At 39.1% G+C, this 22,218-nt stretch overlaps 1 protein-coding gene across 2 annotated transcripts in view; it reads left to right on the forward strand.

Annotated features, from left to right (window-relative positions):
- Window positions 1–22,218, forward strand: part of GLI3 (GLI family zinc finger 3) — a 180,713-nt gene that overhangs the window by 149,457 nt on the left and 9,038 nt on the right. For both annotated transcript variants that reach the window (XM_069958403.1, XM_069958404.1), the window contains exons 10-11: window positions 707–847; window positions 21,294–21,443. In XM_069958403.1, the coding sequence (XP_069814504.1) occupies window positions 707–847; window positions 21,294–21,443 (291 nt within the window). The remainder of the gene's footprint in view (window positions 1–706; window positions 848–21,293; window positions 21,444–22,218) is intronic.

Consider the following 22,218-nt stretch of genomic DNA (forward strand, 5'->3'; position numbering starts at 1 on the left):
AGTCAATGGGGAATTGACGATCACTACACATACAATAGAGAAAATTTACCATAATTGAGTACAGGCGTTAAAATAATGAACATGCTCATTATTTACCATATGTTTTTGCAAAAAAAAAACCTGCCCATTTCAACTGCACTTGCTCAATGTTGTTCCATTATCAGCCATTATTAGTCTTTGCTTTATTAGCATCTAAACATCTGAACCATTTGACCACAAATTTAGCACATTGAGTGTCAGGGAAGGTTTTTGTAGGTCCTGACCTTGCCAGACATATACAGCACACTCTCATTGGCAAGTGTGATCTGCTTGTGTATATAGGGCTACTAGTAATTTCCCCTAAACAACACTGGTATGTATTAGCATCTGGGCACCCTTGGACCAAATCCAGTGAACACACAAAAAGATGGCTACTTAGAACTTGGGCAGCACAGTAATTTTTCTAGTATAATATATTGCAGACAATTTTAAATTCCTTGTCATCTTCTTATCTTGATTTCCATGTTAAAGGTTTTCAGTAAAATATGTGCATGTCCCGTGAAATAATACAACTTTCTGCTAATAATACTATGTCTTCACATTTATGTCAATGTTTTATCCATATCACTGACGGAATGTTAAAGTTTAAGCTATTAGGCAGATCTCTCTGTCTTTCCATGGAAGCTCCTCGTAATTTAACATTCCCATCTTTTAACTCTGTGTCTAGGATCAGCCAGATGGAATGACTCTGGTGAAAGAGGAGGGGGACAAAGATGAAAGTAAACAAGAGCCTGAAGTCGTCTATGAGACAAACTGCCATTGGGAAGCCTGCTCCAGAGAGTTTGACACACAAGAACAGCTAGTGCATGTAAGTTAATGGAATTCAGGAACTGGGGTTTGAAAGCTATGCGACCTTTCTCCATAGAGGTCAGGGTCTTTGACCCTGTGTTGAGTCAAGTTTCTTAGCTAGCAGCATTGCATGCTGGAGAGGTCTTTATGAGTTTCAAAGCATAAAGGGAAGTCTTAGCTGTGGTGCTTGACCTGTTCAGTCAGCTAAAGCTTACTGCAAAATTCAATAAAGTCTTCAGCAGAGACTGTAATGGCTCTGATCTTGTAAGCCAGCAAACATTTTTTTTTTCTCTAGGAGACTTTGATATTTATTGAGTAATAGTAAGCTGAACATGAATTAATACTAACCTGAAGCCAGGACTTCTTCTATAAACCAAAGCGTCTTTTTCTTCTTCACAAATTTAATACATTATTAGTTGTGTTAAAAGAAGATTGTTTGCTTCAGGCAGAAAATCATTTCTGACCCTTACATCCTCTGGACCACCTCTCAGCTTAATACCGTAGAGTCTTCTTCATCCTCAAGCAAAGGGGAGGGATATTTACTTTTATTGTTTATGGGGAACTTATGCAAAGGAAGAACCAAGGCAGCGCATTGTCTGCATCTTTTCTTTTAAAATCTAGATTTATTGAACAATGTTTTCCATATACATTCAGTGTGAATCATTCGCTGTAGCTGTAATTCATTATTGTTTAACACTCAAGTACACCTACTGTAAACACATGCAATGTAATAGGTATATTGGTAGAATGGGGATGAAGAGGTAAAGAGAATCCCTCTACTGGGGGAGATAGGGGAAATAGGAGAAGAGGAATGATTCTTTTATACACTGTCATCTGCATTCTATGGTTTGGCAGATTCCGGCGGAATCTACCAAACCATAGAATGAAGCCTATGGGACCAGTGGGGATCCGTGCGGCCACGAGCGGGGGCAAGCTGCAGAATCTGTGGCAGTTAATCCGCTGGGATTCCATAATGTGGACATACACATAGAAACAGTGCAGTTTTTAGCACATGGGGGAGTGGTATCAAATCTTTAGCAACAAATCGGATTCCAGCTTTTCTTTCTAAAAAGACTTCTGAAAAATAAAAGCTAACATCTGAATGATTGCTATAGGCAACTGCACACGTTCTGATATCTTTCTCTCATTGTGCACTATGTTTTACCACATTGAGAAATTTCTGTTGAAAAAAATACAAAATTCAAAATATGAACAGGAATATACCAGTCATATAGTATGAGAACATGCTGCAGGGATTTACTGAGAATGTGTCGCACAGATCTCACTAACCTACTGTAACAAACATACTACAGAGATTTTTACAAAAATTAAAAACAAGGTCAGCGTGAAACATACATAACATATCTGCACATGGTGGGTCAGTACAGCAATGGGTGTCCCAGGTTTGAGCCACAATATAAACATTAAAATGTATTTTAGCTGTCTGAAACGCATCTTACCAAGATGTATGTCTGCTAGGAAATTCTAACAAACAAGGACAGCTTATAGGGGTTTTCCATTTTATATGTTTTTGGGGAGCTGGTACAGATAAATAACAAATCAAACATCTCAGTCCACTTCAGTTTCTTGTCCAGCGACTGGTCCCCGAATGGTCACTATCCTCCTTCTGATATGGGATGTCTGAGCAGGACCTGCCCACTCTGCCAATGATTAGCCATCTTAGCCAGCCATCTTAGGGCCCTATTACACAAAGTGATAATCGGCCGAATCAGGCCAATTATCACTCTGTGTAATAGAGACAACGATCAGCCGATGACAATGATCATCGGCTGATCGTTGATTTAGGTTTGGACCTAAAATCGCCAGACGCTGACTGTGCATGACTATGTGTAATAGCAATGCCCGGCCTATGGCTGACGATTCCCCAAACACCTGACACCTTACCTCTCCCTGCTGCCGGTCTTCCCTCCTGTGCTTCGCAGCTTCCCGGTCCTGGTGGCTGCAGTGCCTGAGCGACGTTTCTAGTAAATGAGCGCTGATCTAGTAGATTGGCGCTTGTTTACTAAAAGGATTAGGTGGTTGTCGGCCTTGTAATAGTACTTTTAGTCAGAATTAGCTGAGCGGGCAGGTGCTGCTTAGATATCTTCTCCAAAGTAGGAACAAATAGAGACCAGCAAGACACGAGAAGTCACAGGATGTGGCCAGTGAATAGGGTGAGTATTAATTATTCTTAGCATTTTACCATTGCCCCAGCAACATATAAAACATTTTTCAATCCCAGAAAAGGGTATTCATTTTCTGTCCATTTCTGTCCATGTTCTGCTGCCTGGTATTGCGGCTCAAACTAATAGAAGTGCATGTGGCTGAACTGCAATGGCAGACACAACCTACAAGCAGGTGTAGTGCTGTTTTCTAGAAAACAGAGCTCCCCCCAATCCTGGACAAGCTTATACTAGTGTCATGTGAGTTCCCATGTATCTTTGCATACAGGGTTAATATTTGTATAAATATTCATGGCAAGCTTCTCCTTACCACATAATAAAAGAAAGAACCATAATGATGCCTCCATCATAAATTCGGTGTTCTGGATACAATTGTACCATTATGTCAGTAGATGAGAACAAAGTTACCTAGTTTAATATTGCAGGTCAGGTATCCACATGCAATTTTCATAGATGCCACCCTACAAAGGGACATCTGAGAAATTGAAAAACACCTTTCAACTGTTGATATAGTGTAGCTTTCATGATACATTAATCGGCAGACAAGGTGTTTTAAACCATCCTTACTCCCCGTCTTATTTACAGCGCCTATCCATCGTCACTACTACATCCAGTTAATAGCAGGATTCATGATTCTCCATGGTTGTCTATCTAGTGTGTGACAGTACAGGCTCCCTGCTATAGCAAGTCACTATCTATAATTGATATCCTTCCATGCGGTGGGGTATAGGCTGCAACAGAGTTTTGCTGAGCAGTTTTAAATCCTGTCTCTTTCCTGTATTGGTTGAGAAACAAGCTTCTTTTTAATGTGTTGAACACGCATACTGTTTTATATAAAAACTGAGAAACAGATGTTGAAAAACAATGGATGATGCCCTCTTTCAACCAATGTGTACGGTTCCATGGTCTGCCTAATTTGCAATTTTTGTCCAGCTAGTAGAGTATATTGTGAGACGTAACATATTCTAGGAAAAAATCTAGGATAAAAAAAATAGTGGTTAAAGTTTTATGCTTTTGCAGCTCTTGGTTAAGCTATAAAGGCCATCTCTTACCGGGCAGACAAGCAAATGACTGGGGAAGCAGTAAAAAGCCCCTCATCAGAAAGACAGTGCTGTGTGTAGTCTTACTTCAAGACTCTCTGGATGCTTGTTACCATTCCTGTGGTGTTTAATTTATGGAGTGTTGGCCATACTTTGAGTTTTCCCTGGCTTTGAAACAAGGTCAAAAGACAGTTGGACTCCATTAATCTTCCCCTTGTTTTCTGGACAAGTTCAGTGTGTTGCATTAATTCAGCTTTGTATTAAAAACAATTGTTGTTTCACCGTTCTCTGTGCGGAGCAGAGCTGTTTATAATTATCTACAGTCATCTGTAACAGTTTATGTTCCCAGGCAGTTACCCCACATTAGCCCTAATATTTTCCTCTTATTTTTACTAGGAAAGAAGCAGAATGTTTCCACTACTCAATGTTCAAAAAAAAAAAAAAAAAAAGAATAAAAATTCAGAGTTTAAAAAGTGAAAACCTCTATTCTGAGCTTGGTATAGCTTATATAAACAGTGTTGAACCAAGTAATTTTAACCAATATAAGTTTAGGAGTGTCTAAACACGGGACAGACAGTTTTGCTTATAAGAACCTCACATACTATAAAATGAACAAACAAAACAGCCAGCAAAAAATATATAAACAGCTAAAGTTTTTATATATTTTTTTAAATCTAATCACATGTTCTATTAGTTGTAGGCGTAAGGAGTAACACTCAGTATGGTTCTTCCAAGTGGAAAGTAGAGATATTCTTGTTAGAAAATTATCCACTGTGTAGACAATGATCATAGAAGAAATGCTTTTTGATGCAAGTGCTCTTGTGCACAATTTTATTTTGGTATATAGTGTAGTCACAGACATAAATTCCGACGTTTCGGTGGTGACACCTTTATCAGGGGTCTGTGTAAGTTGTTGTATTATATGGGTAGCGGAGTAGTTGAGGTCTGCTAGTTGGTAACAAGAGGTCCGGGGCGGCTGGGGTCCGAGCCGGGTCGGGGCTGGTGGAAGCCGGACAGTAAAACCAGGCAGAGACCGTGTGGTGGTTGATCCAGCGGAGCTAGGTCGCGCAATGAATGTTCTATTAGGCCATGTTCCACTCTGTAAGAGACTGGCCGGTATCAGAAAAGATCCTTCCAGGCTGCAGTAATCTTTGATGATCTTTGCCACTGCTGAATTTTGATGCGGGCGCATCCGGGCGCGCCCACATTAGAATTCCCCACTGCATACAATGGAGCGTGCGTCCAGACACACTCCATTGTGTGAATTAACAGTGTTTTCTGCGGCAGATAGTCAATAAATAGCGACCGCAGAAAACTGACATGTCAGTTTCAGGGATCTCGAACAGAGTGTATACTATGTGTATACACTCCAGCCAGGATTCCCTCAGCGGCAGCACTATGTAAGTACCGTAGTAATCACTGCCGTGATCACTACGGTACTTAGGTAGTGTGAACATAACCTTAAAGTGTATGAAAAAGCCTCCATCAATGCACGTGTTATACAAAAAACTGCTGTAATTACTTTAAATATGGTAAAAAGTCCTAATAAGTGATCACAATAACTGAACAAGCGAACACAGTCTGAGGTTAGTTGGAGGAAAAATCTGAGGCAACATGAAAAAATATAATTTTACTGAGAAGAGTTGTAGATATGTGGAACAAACTTCTAACAGATGTGGTTAGTAAATCTACAATAATTGAATTTAAACATGGCTGGATAAACATATATCATAAGATAATAAGAAAGAAAATAATGAAAGGGCAATCTAGATGGTTTCTTGAAAAATATAGTGCCCACAATGGAAAGTTTCGGTATATACAGGCATACAGCCATTGACTCCATTTGTAAAGAAACCATCTTGGAGAGTCACAAATGTATTCTTATAAAGCTGACCATGGTCACCAACAAGGTTCTTCCTAATCCTCCATGTTTCCCATTGATTTTCTTTTAAAGAACTTCTACTTCTTAAAGGAGAATTACAACTTGTCCAGTGGACTATTTACAGTGTGCTGTGTACTTTCTGTTTCTAGTGCACCTATTTGTTTACAACCAACGATTCTACTTATGTGAGCTGCAGAATGTCTAGTTGTTGTGTCTGCATTTATCGTCATATAGTAAGCTGTAGTGTAGGTATGGGACAGGCATATCACCAGGCCTAGGCACTGCAGTTCTTAAAGAAAGATAAGTATTCAAGCTGAAAATGAAACAAAGCTCCGACTGTATTCCTCCTTGTGTTTAGCAGAGATAAACTTCACTGGAGTCTCAGTGCTGCTCCTGGCAGAAGCTTTAATTGGTAAAATGCAGATTTTTTTTTTGATCAGGAGAGGATTACTGTTCTTATCAGTATAAAGCATCTTATTTGAAGATGAAAAGGCTTCGCTGAATCACAGATGCCAACATTGTTGCAAGGCGCTGTGGCGACTGACATCTCAAATGAAACTGTGATTTATTAGTCTGTATTGGCTAGCCTAGCCTAAGTAATCTAGTAAAGGTCCCGCTGATTTGTAAATTTTTTCTAAACGAATTGCTTTTATATACAATTCGTTGCTAATATTTCCTAAAATGACAGCATTTAGAATAAATAATACTAAGAGATGCAGAAACGTGAAAAGTGAGAACTGCTAAGCAGATTTTTAGAATATGAACGCCAGTCAGTGTTACTTCAAATCTATCTTGGTGGTTCTTTTTCATTGTTGCCTGATAAGCTGGCAAAGGAAAGATTAATAACAGTGCCTTGTTGCTATCAGTAGCGTCTTGTCGATTCCCTGTAAGAGGCCTGTCTGCTCAGCATGGAAATTATTGATTAAATAAGAAGTGTCATTAGGTTGGGAGTTGATCCATAATCACTAACAGCAGCGGACGGTAAGATGTAGCACCATGAATCAAACCTTTTGCCTAACTCGTTTATATTGCTGTGACATCCGCACCTATTAGGGACATCCATTTCATATACGTGCCAGCAAAGGAAGAACAACACTCAGATTAGGAGCAGCATTATATGACAGAGACAAAGCCACATCCGGGAAGAAGGACAGAGGGTGGCAGTAATTTGTTTTGAGGATTGCCCACTAAGTAAGGACTTTATTGATCACAGAGAATACTAGATAGGTCTGGTGCTTGTTTTCCTTTTTGTGAATTGGTCTCACATCACTCGTGATGGGGATGAGAGCACAAATCATTTTTTGCTAGAAAATCCTGTTGTGGTATGTGTGAGCATACATAGGATACGATTGCTGCTGAGCTATTTATTCTGGCATGTAAAGTGGAATGCAGTATTTACAAATAATTAAAAAATGGCGAAATTCTGCTTATACTCCAATATAGCGCAGGAAAGTTTAAAATTAAGGACCATTCTACAAGTTGTCTCTACTTATATAGTGCATATTAACTTTTAGGCTTTTTTCACACTGCGTATGATTCCGTCCGTAGTGCGAACCGCGAATATACTGTACGCACGTAGTTTTGAGGTTGATGCGTTCGCTTGAAAGTATACGATATACGCCCGCACAGTGCACACTACGTATGAGCTTACGGCCTGATCGTATACGGCGCCGTGAAAAATGACCATTGTTTGAGGACGGAAATGTTCCAACTCACGGCCGTGGATTTCCATGCGGTCCCGTACGATGTACTTATTACAGCCAAATTGAACTTGATTTTTCGATCCAAAAGGTTCTGTTAGTTTTATTGGGCTGGGCGAAGATTTCCAAGTAAATTACCTGTTTCAGATGGCTTCGAATCAAGCTAGGGAAGCGTAACTGTACTGCGGGCGTATGTTCGCGGTTCGTACGCATCCGGCCACATGTCGATTTTCCCCTCGCCCGTAGTTTTAGCTGCACATGTACGTCGGCGTACGAACTACGGACGGACTTATACGCAGTGTGAACATAGCCTTACACTAGGGAATTCTCAAGGAATTATAGAGGAAAGTTTTCTGCTTAAAATTCTTTGCCTATTAAGCTCTGGCAGAATAGGGGCAGAATTTGAGCAGAATTTGAACGAAATTCAAGCAGAATTTAAGCCTCCATTGACTTCTGTGGGATTCCTCTAGCAGAATGTGCTCAAAAATCGACATGTCAATTCTTTGGACGGAAAGCGGATCTGCAGCAGAAAATTCTACTTGGAAATTCCGCGGTATGAACAACAGAAATTCTGCGGTATGAAGACAGTAGGACATTGCTCTGTTCATACTTTATGGGAGGAATTTGAAGCAGAACTTAAGATCGGATTTCTCTTAAATTCCTCGCTTATTCTTCAGTGTGCACATACCGTAATACTACTTTCCCACGTTTTTAGAGGCTAAAAATGTTTATTTCACAAGGTGGTAAAAGCCTTTTTTCTGAGGGCACTTTAATCACAATAAGTGTTATTGCAGCACTTTTTCTGAGGGCACTTTAATCACAATAAGTGTTATTGCAGCACAGGCCTAGGTTCAGATCTGACATCTGTGTGCATGGACTTTGTATGTTCTCTTTACATGTGTGTGGTTTCCTTTGGGTACTCCAGTTTCTGCTTCCTGTGAAATTGGCCCTAGTGTGTATGTCCAATTTTATTTATGAAAAAGTAATATTTAAAAATGTCCATGATTTTACCCATTTAATGTTCCCACCAAAGAAAGATGCTGAACAAATCTTTTTACTTTAAGAATTGGCTAACAGCGTATTGTTGACTGAGGAAAGGAATTGTGATTTCCAAAAAACCTTCAACAGTTCATCCTACAGTTTGATACTGGTCAACAAGCTGTTTGGATGTTTGGCAGCAGATGACACAGGCTACATGGAAAACTGTAGTTGTACATGCCTCAAATGTCAGAGAAGGATACAATAGTGTGAGAAAAAAATTAAGAAGGAAGTTTGAATGGAGGTACATCCAAGATCTTATGTAAAACAAATTAAAGGGGTTTATCTAGGACTAGAAAAAAACACAGCTGCAACACCACACATGTCCTCAGGTTGTGTATGGCATTACAGTCCAATTCCATTCACTTCAATGGAACTGAGCTGCGAAAGAAAACCTGACATGTTGAACTGATCCATCATCACCATATTTGAGCTGGCGATGATAAGCAAATAGATATATAGTTTGTTGGAAAAGATTTAGTAATTTAATATGATTGAAATCCCTGCTTTTTCTGAGATTAGGAGCCCAGGGGTGGTGACTAAGACCAATATGTTTTAAGTTATACTTTAAAAAAATATATACACACACATATATATATATATATATATATATATATATATATATATATCTATATATATATCTATATATATATATATATATATATATATATATATATAATATCGCAACAGAGCGAGGAACTGAGGGACTACATATCAGGGTGGTTTGGTGCTCTCCCCACTAGGAGACTCGCAACTGAGGCTCCACTTTTTTTCACTGTTCTGCTTGAGTTCAGTATATATATATATATATATATATATATATATATATTTTTTTTTTTTTTTTTTTCTGCTTGTTTTGCCCTGCTTTAGCAACATGATTCATGGATAACACTATTGTTTCCTATTCCTTTAAGCTTATGTTCATATGGCCAATACCTGTGCATATGTGAAGTGCTGCACCGTAGCATAACTGCATGGAAAAAAACATGACATGTCTCTTCTTTTTTGCACAGTCACCAATCTTCCATAAAGACAAGATTGAGAGCCACGCTAAGCAGAGGCGCGCAAGCCCTCCCATAGAGAAAGAGTGTTACACTTTGTGTGAACTGGCCCTAACATTGTAAATAAAATCTGTTTTTTGTTTTTGTTTTTTTTGTGCTGTATACCCTCATATTACCCGCATCCAATTACTGCAGCCACAGGGAGTCAAATGCCAAGCGTTTGGGTTCGGAGAAAGTTGTCGAACCTGATCAGTTCGGCCTTTCTGCTCAACGCTAGCTCTAGGTTCAGATTGGACCTGCATGGGAATTGTATGTTCTTTCAATGTTTTTGTGGGTTTCCCCCAGGTACTCCAGTAAACTCCCTAAACTTAAAAAAACCTGTTGACTTTTTCCTAGTGTGTGCGAGAAATAAAGATTTCCATTTGGAGCATTTCTAGTTGAAAAGAAATATTTCCCAATAAAAAGTCTCAGCAACTATGCAATACATGTATACTTTATATATCTTAACCTTTTAGACAACCAAATATTTTGTCCATTCCCAACCTCTTTTCATTCTGTGTATTCCATCAGCCTATTTATTTCTCTCTGCTGTTTCTCCCTTGTTGCTATGTTGTCCCCATGTTAACCTAAAAACTGTTACAATCTCATCCACATCCCAGACTCATTATTCATGGTTCATCACTTACAAAGCATATCAAGAAATTATTACTTTCTGACTTAAGATGTTTCCAAGATTTTAATCCACTCACTCATCATGTCTCAGCTAGACGTTGCTTTGTCCGCCAAACTGGCATCATATTAAGCTGTCTGTCCCGTCTCCAACCCACTGAAAATTGGATTGTAAGACATGCCCAATTCACTTCCGCATACCTCATAGTGCTCTCTAGAGTAAAGGTTCTCTGGTGTTTTATTTTCCTTGTAAATTTAAGGATGCATTTACTAATGGAATATATTATTCATCAAATGTTGTGTTTATCTAAATAATTTGGATTGTATGTAATAAAATTGGTGAAAAATTTCAGTAATTTTTTAACTTCTCTCAAATACTAAGGTATCAGTAAATTGGAGCAAAATTGTGGAACTAGATGAGAGGCCCTAATGCACATCAAACCCCCAACCCTCCCTCAAGGGGTAATGAAAGAATACCTGGGGGTGGGGGGAGTGTAGGGGACTATGATTACCATGGGCTACAAAATAAGAGGAAGTTGGTATTCATATCTTGGTATTCATATCCTGTCCCAGTGCATCAAAATACCTCATTAGCATAGGAGATAAACAGCTAATATCACACAAATGGCACTGAGGATGGAGGTAAGAAACATACCGTCATCCTCGGCCCTCTGTGCGCTATAGGGACATATCAGCAGGTTACTTGCCTCTAACCTGCTGGTATTTTCCCTTTAACCAAGCAAGAAATTGTCACAACATTAAAACCTCCAGTCCAATATAGTGTAGGTCTTCCTCATGCTAATAAAATAGCTGTGATTCATGGCATGAACTCTACAAGATCTCTGAAGGGGTTCTATAGTATCTGGCACCAAGAACTTAGCAGTAGATCGTTTCAGCTCTCTTAAAGGGGTAGTGCGGCGCTAAGAAATTATTTACAAAATAACACACATTACAAAGTTATACAACTTTGTAATGTATGTTATGTATGTGAATTGCCCCATTCCCCATGTTTCCCCACCCCTGCACGTGGACCCGAAAGTGTAGTGTACCATACATACCTGACGCGCGTCGTCCCCGTCCCCGATCTTCTGTCAACGGCATAATCTTCGGGAGGCCGGCCGAATCGCTGCAGCCGTCCCTGATGCCGGCCCCCTCTGCCGCGTCATAACTATGCTCAGCCGCAATTGGCTTAGCACAATTATGCTCAGCCAATCACGGCTGAGCAGCTGATGACACGGCACACTTCATCAGCTGCTCAGCCGTGATTGGCTGAGCACAGTTATGATGCCGATGTTAAGCCGATGACGCGGCAGAGGGGGCCGGCATCAGGGACGGCTGCAGCGATTCGGCCGGCCTCCCGAAGATTACGTTATTGACAGAAGATCGGGGACGACGCGCGTCAGGTATGTATGGTACACTACACTTCCGGGTCAACTTGCGGGGTCGGGGAACACGAGGAAGGGGGCGATGTACATAACATACATTACAAAGTTGTATAACTTTGTAATGTGTGTTATTTTGTGAATAATTTCTTAGCGCCGCACTACCCCTTTAAGTTGCATGGTTAGACCCCATAGATCAAACTTTTTCTCGTACATCTTCAGTAAAATAGAATCAGTAACCTTTTATAGTTTTAGCTATTTCAACTGGTTGGTGGATGATTTCCACTACAGTGAAAGAGTTTGTCGCTACCCCCTGTAACATATCAGCCCTTATCTTTTTTTCTTTACTGATGACTGATGTCTCTTCTTCTCACTCATCGCCTCCACACCATGTGCTGCCACAGGAAATACTTGTCAGTTTATTGAAGCTCCACAGCATACAAAGACAGACTACTTTTTTGCCCCTCTAGAAGCATTGCATGTTGGTTTATAGGAAATTTTATGTTTTTTGCCAGTGTTGATCAGAGAGTATAAAAAGATATTTGAAAGATATGGGGTTTCTGTTAAGATAGCCAAGAGGAATCAGGAAGATATTTTTTTTTCTTTTTCAGTTATATTGGATAATGCCATATACACTCTTTTACATCTCCCCAAAGTAGTAAACTAGGGTTGCTTCTCGCCTTTATCTGTTTAGACTTTATTTTATTAACATACTACTCCCAGAATAGAGTGCTGTTCTTAATAGAGAAATGCCAAAAAAAGAAAAAACGGGCGCCTTTTCTATTTAAAAAGACGTCCATAATTGCCGCAATGTAGTTGACTTTAATGCAATGCATTGAAGTCAATGGAATGACGGACATCCAATACTTTGTGTATAAAATGATGGATGTTGTCTGCACTGACGTCAAGATAATGATCATGTCAACTTTTCCGTTTTTACTATTAAATTAAATGGCTTTTTAATTAAAGACACACCCAAGGGCCAATCAGTCCACCTGAACTAGAATAATGTACAACAGCTGTCTTTGCACTGACGAGTGGCCAAACAGGGAAAAGACGGACATCATTTTAACCTCAAAATGACTGGTGTCATATTTAAACGGAGAGAAAAACAAAACAAAACATGTAAACATAGCCTAAAGCTCATTTTGGGATAATGATAGTTTAGTTTAGTATACTGTAGTGCTGGGGTTGCTGAATGCTGACAAAACCATACCCACATGCAGCAGCCAAGGGCTGCACTGTTTTACCAGTAATTGTGAGGCCATTGTGTTTCTGTTCTTTAGTTTGCATCATGCCTAACATTGCACCATTGGCCAGTGCATACAGGCATGGTTTTGTCTGCATGTGTCTGTACTGTACCTTTAACCTGCCCTGGACCTGTCACTTTGCACAGCTAAGATTGCTGTGTTTAGCCTCATGGTTGGTGACATTAGGTTCTTCCTCAAAAAAAGTTAGAGATCCTACTAGTTATTACCAATGATCTCCTTTTTACCCTTATAACAATTAAATGTCATTGGATTTCCTTTTTTAAAGTTTAAGTCCAGATGCTGACCTGTGCAATATCTGTATTTATGGTGCACTTTAATAAAGTTTATTAGCATGACTAAGTGAATCCTGGACTTCATAGCACAGAAAGTACATAGATACTGTGCCAAGTGAAAATGGTGCCAAGTTGATGAGACTCTCCAAGCCAACTCTTTTCATTCCTATAATAATTTTAGTGGATTCCTCCATGTTGGAAATGTGCAATAAAAACCCACAATGTACTATGTGTTTGGAAACAGGACTAAGTAAACCTGTTCTAGATCTGGCTGATCTCCCTAATAGTATCCTGTCTGCCTTCTCTGCAGGAAGCGGGTTTTGCTCCCATCACAGGCTATGTGGCCAGCAGTTAATAACGGATTTTTGGCTGCTTGTGTCTCTGTGAACAAAATATAAAATGTGGCATTGACTGCTGTTTTAATGCACCTTTTAAAGGCATTTCAGTTTTCGGCTTTCTAGATACTTTCTATAAACTTTTGTCAGCAGCTGAATAGCTACTACATATTAAAATCTCATACCTGATGCTGAGGTGCTGTTACAGATTCTGCACTGTGATCCAGGAGTTTTAAAGTAATTGTTCGGGATTAGAAAAATTTCTGCTTTCTTCCATGCAAAAAAGCTTTTCTTTGGTAGTATTGTATTGTGGTATCCTGCTGTATCTTTATTAGTGCAACGGGCCAGGTAGTGGTGATGGTTGTTGGTGGCTACGCCTCTTTCTTATGGCCTCTCTGCTGCTACCAACATCTGTGTCGGGAACTGCAGGGCTAAGCAAGGCAAGTCCTGCAGTTCCTGACACAAGCTGCAGGGCTCCAATCTCCTGCTCTGTTCTAGCACTGCCAAACAGCTCTGTTGATATGCAGAGCAGGGGGTTTGTTCATCCATGGACTGTATATGCTAATATACAGTGGCAGTCACCGCTCCCTCTGCACAATTACAAGTAATATAACTTTATTTAAACAATGTATTAAGCAAATCTTTTTTAATCTCCGGAGAACCCCTTTAAGTGTAGGTGTGTGTGAGACAATGTATAACCCAGCTCTGCCTGCCAGTAACAATAGTACATATTATAGCATACAAAAATACACCCCCAATAAAACTTCTCAATACTTTCTCATAGTGCTACTCTGCATAAATTATAAAACAAATACCAATATATAGTATGTCCATTAAACATATAATGACAGAATGACAGAATCTAATAAAGTGCATAAAAAATGTATAATACTATCACCCAAAAAGGAAGGAGAAAACCACAGCAATAAATCATAGCAAAGCCATGGTAAATTGTCTCTAGACTGTCCATGGACTGAGGTGGTAGCAGAGAGCATAATGTCAGACTGGAAAGGATTAACCACTTCCTGTAGGGCATACAGCAGCTGATAAGTACTGCAAGACTTGATATTTTTAAATATAAGTGATTTACAAATCTATTTAACATTCTGGCACCAGTTGATTCGAAAACTATTTTTTTCTTCAGAGCAAGCCTTTAAGCTTAGGTGTCCAATCCTCTCTCAGAATCTCAGCTTGTTTTCAGAATCCCAATTCCATTACACAGAACACAATGATGACTACAATAAGGGTACAATAACTGTCTACATTGATATTATAGTGGTTACAAACAAAACATGTCTTGAAGTGTAAAATTTGTCTCCCAAATTTCTATGTTCTTGCCATAAACATGTGAAAACACTAAATTGGCAATAGAATTTCATGATGTGTGGAAACAATTACGCTCGCCTTGGACCAATGCAAATGCTTTATAAAAATGTCAGCACCGTGTGGAAGAGATTGGCAAGGCTCAGTCTGTGAGCCAGACTAGAGGTGTTATATAATTTTTTTTTCCATAACACCAGAATGTACCATATTAAGCTATTAACTTTCCAGCTATCAATACCTGAATTAAGCTGAAATTTATTTTTAATACCTTATGAGAAAATTCATAGCCACTATAAAAATGTGTTTCTTGCAAATAGAAAAATATGTAGAATGTCTCACCATTAAAATTGCATATGTCTTTCCCTCTCTTGATCCTAAAATTGCCTTACATTTATATGGAAAAAGGGCAACATTTTCCGTGGCTGTATTTACCCAGTAAAACCAATGCAGATTCTATATTAAGCAACTTGGGGCTGGTCCATTTGGTAGAGATTTCATTACTTTTGCCTATGTTTTGCATTGTTTTGCCCTGCAGATGTGTGCTTGGAAAAGCACCTGATGGAATAAAACCCTTCCCTTTATCCCCCTTTCATTGCTGAAATGTTTAATATGAAACTGAAGCTCACTAAGCAATAAACTGTCTGTACCATGGTAACACTGATTTAATGAATGAACACAGAAGGGAATTGTGTAGCAACCAGTGCAGAACAGTGACAACACTCTTTTCATCAAGAAATCTGAATGGACACTTTTAAAGGGGTTTTCCAGGTTTTTTTTTTTTTTAAAGGATCTATTACCCCCCCCCCCCCCATGTCCTCCTTTTCTGGGGGCTGTGTCTGGTATTGCAACTGAAATATCAAATGCCAGACACAACCCACCGATAAGTGCAGTGTTGTTTGGGTCAATGCACTTTGTGCCAAAATTTGCAGCAAAAAAAAAATCAGAAATCCAATATTTTTCAGGAACAAAATGAATTTCCTGGGGATTTTTCAAATTAAAGCTAGCATTTTTTCGGCACAAAAGTGGCACACAAGTAAATACTTTGAAACAGTTGGAAACAGAACTTTAAACTACGAAAAAGGTTTATTACCCACCAAATAACTTACAGTATACTTGCGCCACTTCCAAAATTCAAGCAGCTGGGAACAGAAAAATATAGACTTCACCAGACTGTCCATTTATCCCAAAATTTGTGCAGCTTTAGAGTGTTTTATATCATGTTTATGTTGGGTTGTACATTGGTCAAATGTAAATGGTCTGAACATATCACAATTTAAGTCAATGGGTCCATCCATGGCACATTAGGCTGTACGTCAGCATCCCTTCCTGACGTGGTCTGAATGGAGCCTACACCTTGTGCTTTCCTACCTCAGTACAGACGGCTAGCTGACTTTTATGGCAGCCTGTTATCAACTAATAGGTCACATATTGCCATTAGAGTCAACTTTGGTGTATTTTCTGTTGCATCAACACTCTGTAATGGAGTAGCTACTCCTTATTAATATCTTAATAGTGTAGTCTTGGATAGAGCTGCACTTTACAGTAACCCAACTGAACCATGTCAGCATTGCCTTTAGTTTAGCTATGTATTCCTCTAGTACTGATGCAGTCACAGTTCTCAGTTTATAAAAAAAAAATGGAACTAAATGCATCATTCAGAGCTGGTCTTCAGTCCATGGAGACTACATAGGCCAACAAAGTGCAGATCTCAAGGGAAGCATGTCACATCATAAATACCACCTCCTTAACTAGCTTCCTGTTGGAATCCATTTCTTTAGGCACAGCACAGGATGGCCATGGAACGTAAAACAGCATCACATTGCTACAGGCTTCTACAGCCGTGTTGACAGAGTCTAAAAGACAAACCCAACAACACCGCTATGAAAGCATGTACTGTAAATCGAAGGCTGAGAGCACTGTTAACCCTCAACCTCCTGGAGAAGAATGCACATTGCTGCAACACTTCTTTTTCTATGGACTATATGGGGGACTTTATACTTTTATAGCCTATCTAGTTTATTGCAGGTTGACTATATAAATAAATTATATATATATTGCAGTTTATTCACTACAGTAATTCAAAAAGATACATGATGATCTTAAATTTCAGAAAACCAAACTAGTTTAGTAAAATGATTGGTATATCAAGTGTTTTTATCTATACTATTAATATTTTATATTGTTAGTTGTTCACTAATCTGCAGAAGCCTGGATAAGAGGCTTGCTCTGTGTTTCCTGAACAATATGAAGTATACAGCACAAGTCATTGTTTTCTGAGTTCACATTGCACTATTGTCATTTTGAATGTCTTGTTGTAACAAGAAGGGGAGCATTGCATTATGGATAAGTGTATTTTTCTGAATAGATACCTTCTGAACAAGTCCCTGCGGGGGCATATCTTCTTCTTGGGGTCAGGAATGTTATAAGGTAGATTTGACTTCTGCAGGATATTGTGTCTGTCTCTGTACATTTAAATTGCCACAGAAAGCTCTTTGGAGCAAAGTACTATGTTTTCTTTGTACCAGAGCCAGGGATTTTCTTCTCTTTTGGGAATTCTCGGACTCGTATTTAAACATACAAACCGAGCATGTTTAACCTATTGACTGTTATGTGCGGGCAGCTGCAAAACCAGCGGATAAAAAAGAAAGTCAAGGTATATTATGAAACGGGGGCAGGAGTATAAACTACCCTGGTTACACAGCTTCACTTTATCTCAGGGATTCAAAAGGTTGACAGGTAGAATGATAGGAGACCCTGCAAAATCTGACAAACAGACACAATTGTCTCTTGTTCATATAACTCTTTTTTCCCCATATTTTTTATTTCAGTGACGACCGCAGTTACTAATATTATACACTGTTTTCCTACATGCACAAGGCTTTATGTAGTATGCATTGCATATTCTAAGTGCATGTATAATGGGCCTGATTTACTATTAGTTTAGTTTTTTTCCACACTTTTCACTGCCTAATATTGCTTTCTCCCAACATATGGAATGAAAATAAAATGTTATAAGGGACATTTTAATAATAATAATAATAATAATAATAATAATAATAATAATAATAATAATAACATTATGCTATCATTTTAAGGGCAGTATGAAAAGGGGGTGCTTATATTGTGCAAATATAATGTTTTTGTCAAAACAGAAGAACTGTTCAAAATACTACTACTTTAACTAAATATTTGTTGTAAAATACCATAAACTGGTGAATACAAGAGACTGAAGAAACAACTACGATTGCAGATCCTGTTTAGAGATAAAAAAAACTATTTAGCATGTTTTTCTGTACCAGCATTTGGAGCTATAGTATGTACTGTATAAAAGGGGTTGTACCATCTAGATACCCCTTGTCCATATGGTTCTCATGGAGAAAGAGTAGAGAGCCATTAACAAGCAGTTACACCCATGCTTAACCAGGGTTATACTGTAGGTTGAACTCGATGAACTTTTGTATTTTTTTAACCTTATTAACCCCTAGATAACCTATGGTGTACACTTACAGCATGGGCGCCTGTGACCAGACAACCCATGCTGTACCCATACGCCATTATCAGGAACTGAGCTTGCTTCGTAGCTGGTAAGGATCGGCTGCTATCAGCAGCTGGGCCCTCACTCTTAATGTCAGGCAGCAGCGATCGCACTGTAGCATGTCATTAAAGGGAACCAATCAGCATGATTAGAGCTATTGTGCAGCTCACGGAGCATACCAAGGAGGCAACTAGTCATCTGGGCGGGTATCCGTCTGTGACTAGTCACAGCTCTCTACCTGTCAGTGTGCAGTGTGGTCATGATTGACAGGCAGAGAGCATTGATTAGTTACGGATTGCTCCCTGCCCAGATGACTAGTTGCTGCCCCTCTCCCTGCCTCGTGTGGCATAATAAAACTTCTTTTTCACCCTTTGCAAAGCTACCGCTGCACAGTACCTCTATACTATGCTGCAGGGAACCATATCAGCACAATTGTGCTGATTTGTTCCTTTTAACTCCTTAATTGCCAGGATTGCAGCGTTTGGCTATGTTCACATAACGTTTTTTCTTCTCCGTACAAAAACTTTGTTCTGATTCTAAAATAACGGACTTCATTTAGTTGTCTGGCCTCCCCTTAGTGCAATGACTGGTGTTTGTACATTATTCTAGTTTGGGGTTACAAGTTGCGGCTTAATTGAAAAGTCCATTGGATTTAAAGTAAAAAACGGAGAAAGAATGGTGACTAACGAAAAACTGTGTGTTAAAACTAATAAAAACGTCCGCTGTTTGCAAAAGTCGTCCAAAAATAATGATCATGTTCATTATTTCAATTTCCTCTGTTAAAACGTCCGTTATTCAATACATGGTGCGCATTGGATGTCCGTCTTTCCATTGACTTTAATGCATTGCCATTGCAGTCAGTTAAATTGCAGCAATAACGGACGTTTGTTTAAATATCAAAATCGGCCACCTTTTCTCTATTTTTGACGTCCTGTGAACATAGCCTATAAGTGTGATAGGAGTGTGTCCTGTCACCTACCAATCGGGTCCCCTACAGTGTGACTGCAGGGGTCTAGACTGCTGTACTGAACTGCAGAAGGAATTCAACTTACCTCAGTCTGATTGGCCATCTTGTCATAGAGTCTATGATATCCTTTTTTTTTTTAGTTTTTTTTTTAATGAAAAAAAAAAACGGACTGCTAAAACGCATTGTGAACCCAGCCCTGTATGTAATAAGGAATCTTTTTTTTCATTGGGAAGCAATGATATGTCAAAACACTATTGACCCCACTATTGATCACACAACACAGTGATTCTGCTGTCATACTGCCCTTTTGACATGGCCCTGAGTCAGAAAAGCAACCTTAAAATGTATTAAAACATTCATTACCAACCATGTGAATGTTACTTCAGGTAAGAAAATTAGATGCTTCATTTCATAGAACCCCTTGGGCTGTTTTTGAAGATAAGTTACAGGTGTTGTATTATGCGCCTGTCTTTGTCTTGGAGTTTTGGTTTTACAGGATCTGTACCCCAGGCAGCAGTCAAATTAAACTATTAGATTTATCCCTGTCAGGTTCTGATTTCATGTAATTAGTGTTTTTCCAACATGCGAATGCGTCTGTACAAAGTCAAATCACTTCAGGCTAAGGATTGTGTGTATATGATTATTATAATAGGCAGAAAGGCTGCAATTTTATGGAACATACTGGTTCATTGCTCCACCTAGAGGTATTGTGGAAGAATTGCTACTACACAGGTTTGTAAGAATGCATGGTCAAACACATTACGTTCTTTAACTACTTGTACGCCAGTTTGTTTGCATCAAATACTCAAATAGTGAAATAGTTTAACAACAAAACTCTCTGTAACTGACATTACCGGGACAATTTTCTAAGTTTTCAAAGCTCACCAATTTTTATACAGAACTTTTTATGTCCTCATGTGCACAACCATATCTTTAAAACAACAACCGGAGCCTATTATGGGTCTTTGATTTTATATACCTCATTGCAGAGAAAAAATAGCATATAGTGAAGAATATTGTGAAGAATACTGTAGATGCAGATGTTCTGTACATGGTCTTTGAGTTGTGTACAAGAGTCTTTAAGAAAACAGAGTTCATTCTAGTAGAGAGTTTTCCTATTCCTTGATAGTTCACAGTGTGGAGCTATTCATTCGGCTGTATTTGTACCCAGATCATTCCTAACCTGTTTTGAGGTTGCCTCTGCTGAAAGCGTTGGACTTTGCAACAGTCCCTTTAGGCTTTTCTGAAATGTCATCAACTCTAATTGCTGCTTGACCCATTCCTCCCTCGAAAGGAAACAAGGTTTATATGTCTTTGTCTGTACAACGCCTGCTGTCATTTTACCGGAATCAGTACAGCTGGAATAGTTACAGAGATTAGTCCCTGTGGCTTTCTAAACATAAAGCTGCCTGACAACCTTGACCTAGACGTTATTGACACAGTTATACTAGTTTAGAGGTTTACTGTGCCTTGTAGAAAGGTGCAAGATGAAATACAGTAACCACATTGGTGTATGGTGAAGTAAGAAATGTACACAGCATGATTGGAAGTCATTGGTAATTTGTTGTGGCACATTAAAATCACTAAAAAGCATACTCTATGAAGTGACTGTGATTATACCGTCCCAACATATCTAGTTATGGAATAAAGTGACTGATTTAGTAATACTTCACTAAGGAGTTGTCTGGAATGGAGAATACAATTTATACTAAAGTTGGTATAAGATAATTCCATAGCAACACACAATGCTAACACTTTCTACTCCTATTTATTATTATTATTATTATTATTATTATTATATTGTTCATTGTCTTTTTGTTTTATTTTAATGAGAATGATAAAAATGATATTTTTATCTTATTTACAGCATATAAACAACGATCACATACATGGAGAAAAAAAAGAATTTGTATGCCGGTGGCTGGATTGTTCTCGAGAGCAAAAGCCATTCAAGGCTCAGTATATGTTGGTAGTCCACATGAGGCGACACACAGGGGAGAAGCCACACAAATGCACTGTAAGTAGTGGTGATATGTCATACAAAAACACCAAGATTCATTCATGGACGAGAAGAGGGAAGAATTCTTGACAGGACTTAAATCGACTCCTTAGCTTTATTAAAGACATATGAATTTATTAAATGATATGGATATCTAAATATGAATTAGCTACATAGAACAGCCACTGCAAACAGTATCTCTGACTAAATAAGACTGAAGTTGGTCATGCATTACTATTGCCAATTCATTTAAATTGTAAATAACACATTTCACACTAGTCTATTATGCGTAAATCCATTGGGCTTGCTGTAAAGCATATCTCTTTATGCTGTCATAAATAGCTCAGGCAAGATTGCTGCCCCAGTAATAATAATAATAAATAGAAACAGTATAAAAAAGAACAGTTTCTGGCATCTAATGGCTCTATTTCATGGGTCGTCTAGAGGAGCAAACGAGCGCTCTCAGCGCTTGTTTGCTCCTCGTTCCCCGCTCGCTGCCGCCTCTATTCAACGCGGCTGCAGCGAGCGGGTGAGTGCAGGAGGGGCGGCGGGGACCTGCGGGGGGGCTGCCCGGGTGATCGCTGAACTTCTGGGCAGCCCATAGGATACAGCAGCGTCTGCTGCCGATGCTCCTATTCAACGGAGCGACGGCAGCAGATCGTTGCTGTATCAGTCGCTTGTTTTTCAACATGTTGAAAAACAAGCGACTGCAACGATCAGCCGACATGAACGATGTCGGCTGATTGTTGCACTCTATTCCACGGGCCGATTATCCGTAGCGTCCGATATCGGC

Source organism: Dendropsophus ebraccatus, chromosome 2 (assembly GCF_027789765.1).
Source record: "Dendropsophus ebraccatus isolate aDenEbr1 chromosome 2, aDenEbr1.pat, whole genome shotgun sequence".
Lineage (NCBI taxonomy): Eukaryota > Metazoa > Chordata > Amphibia > Anura > Hylidae > Dendropsophus > Dendropsophus ebraccatus.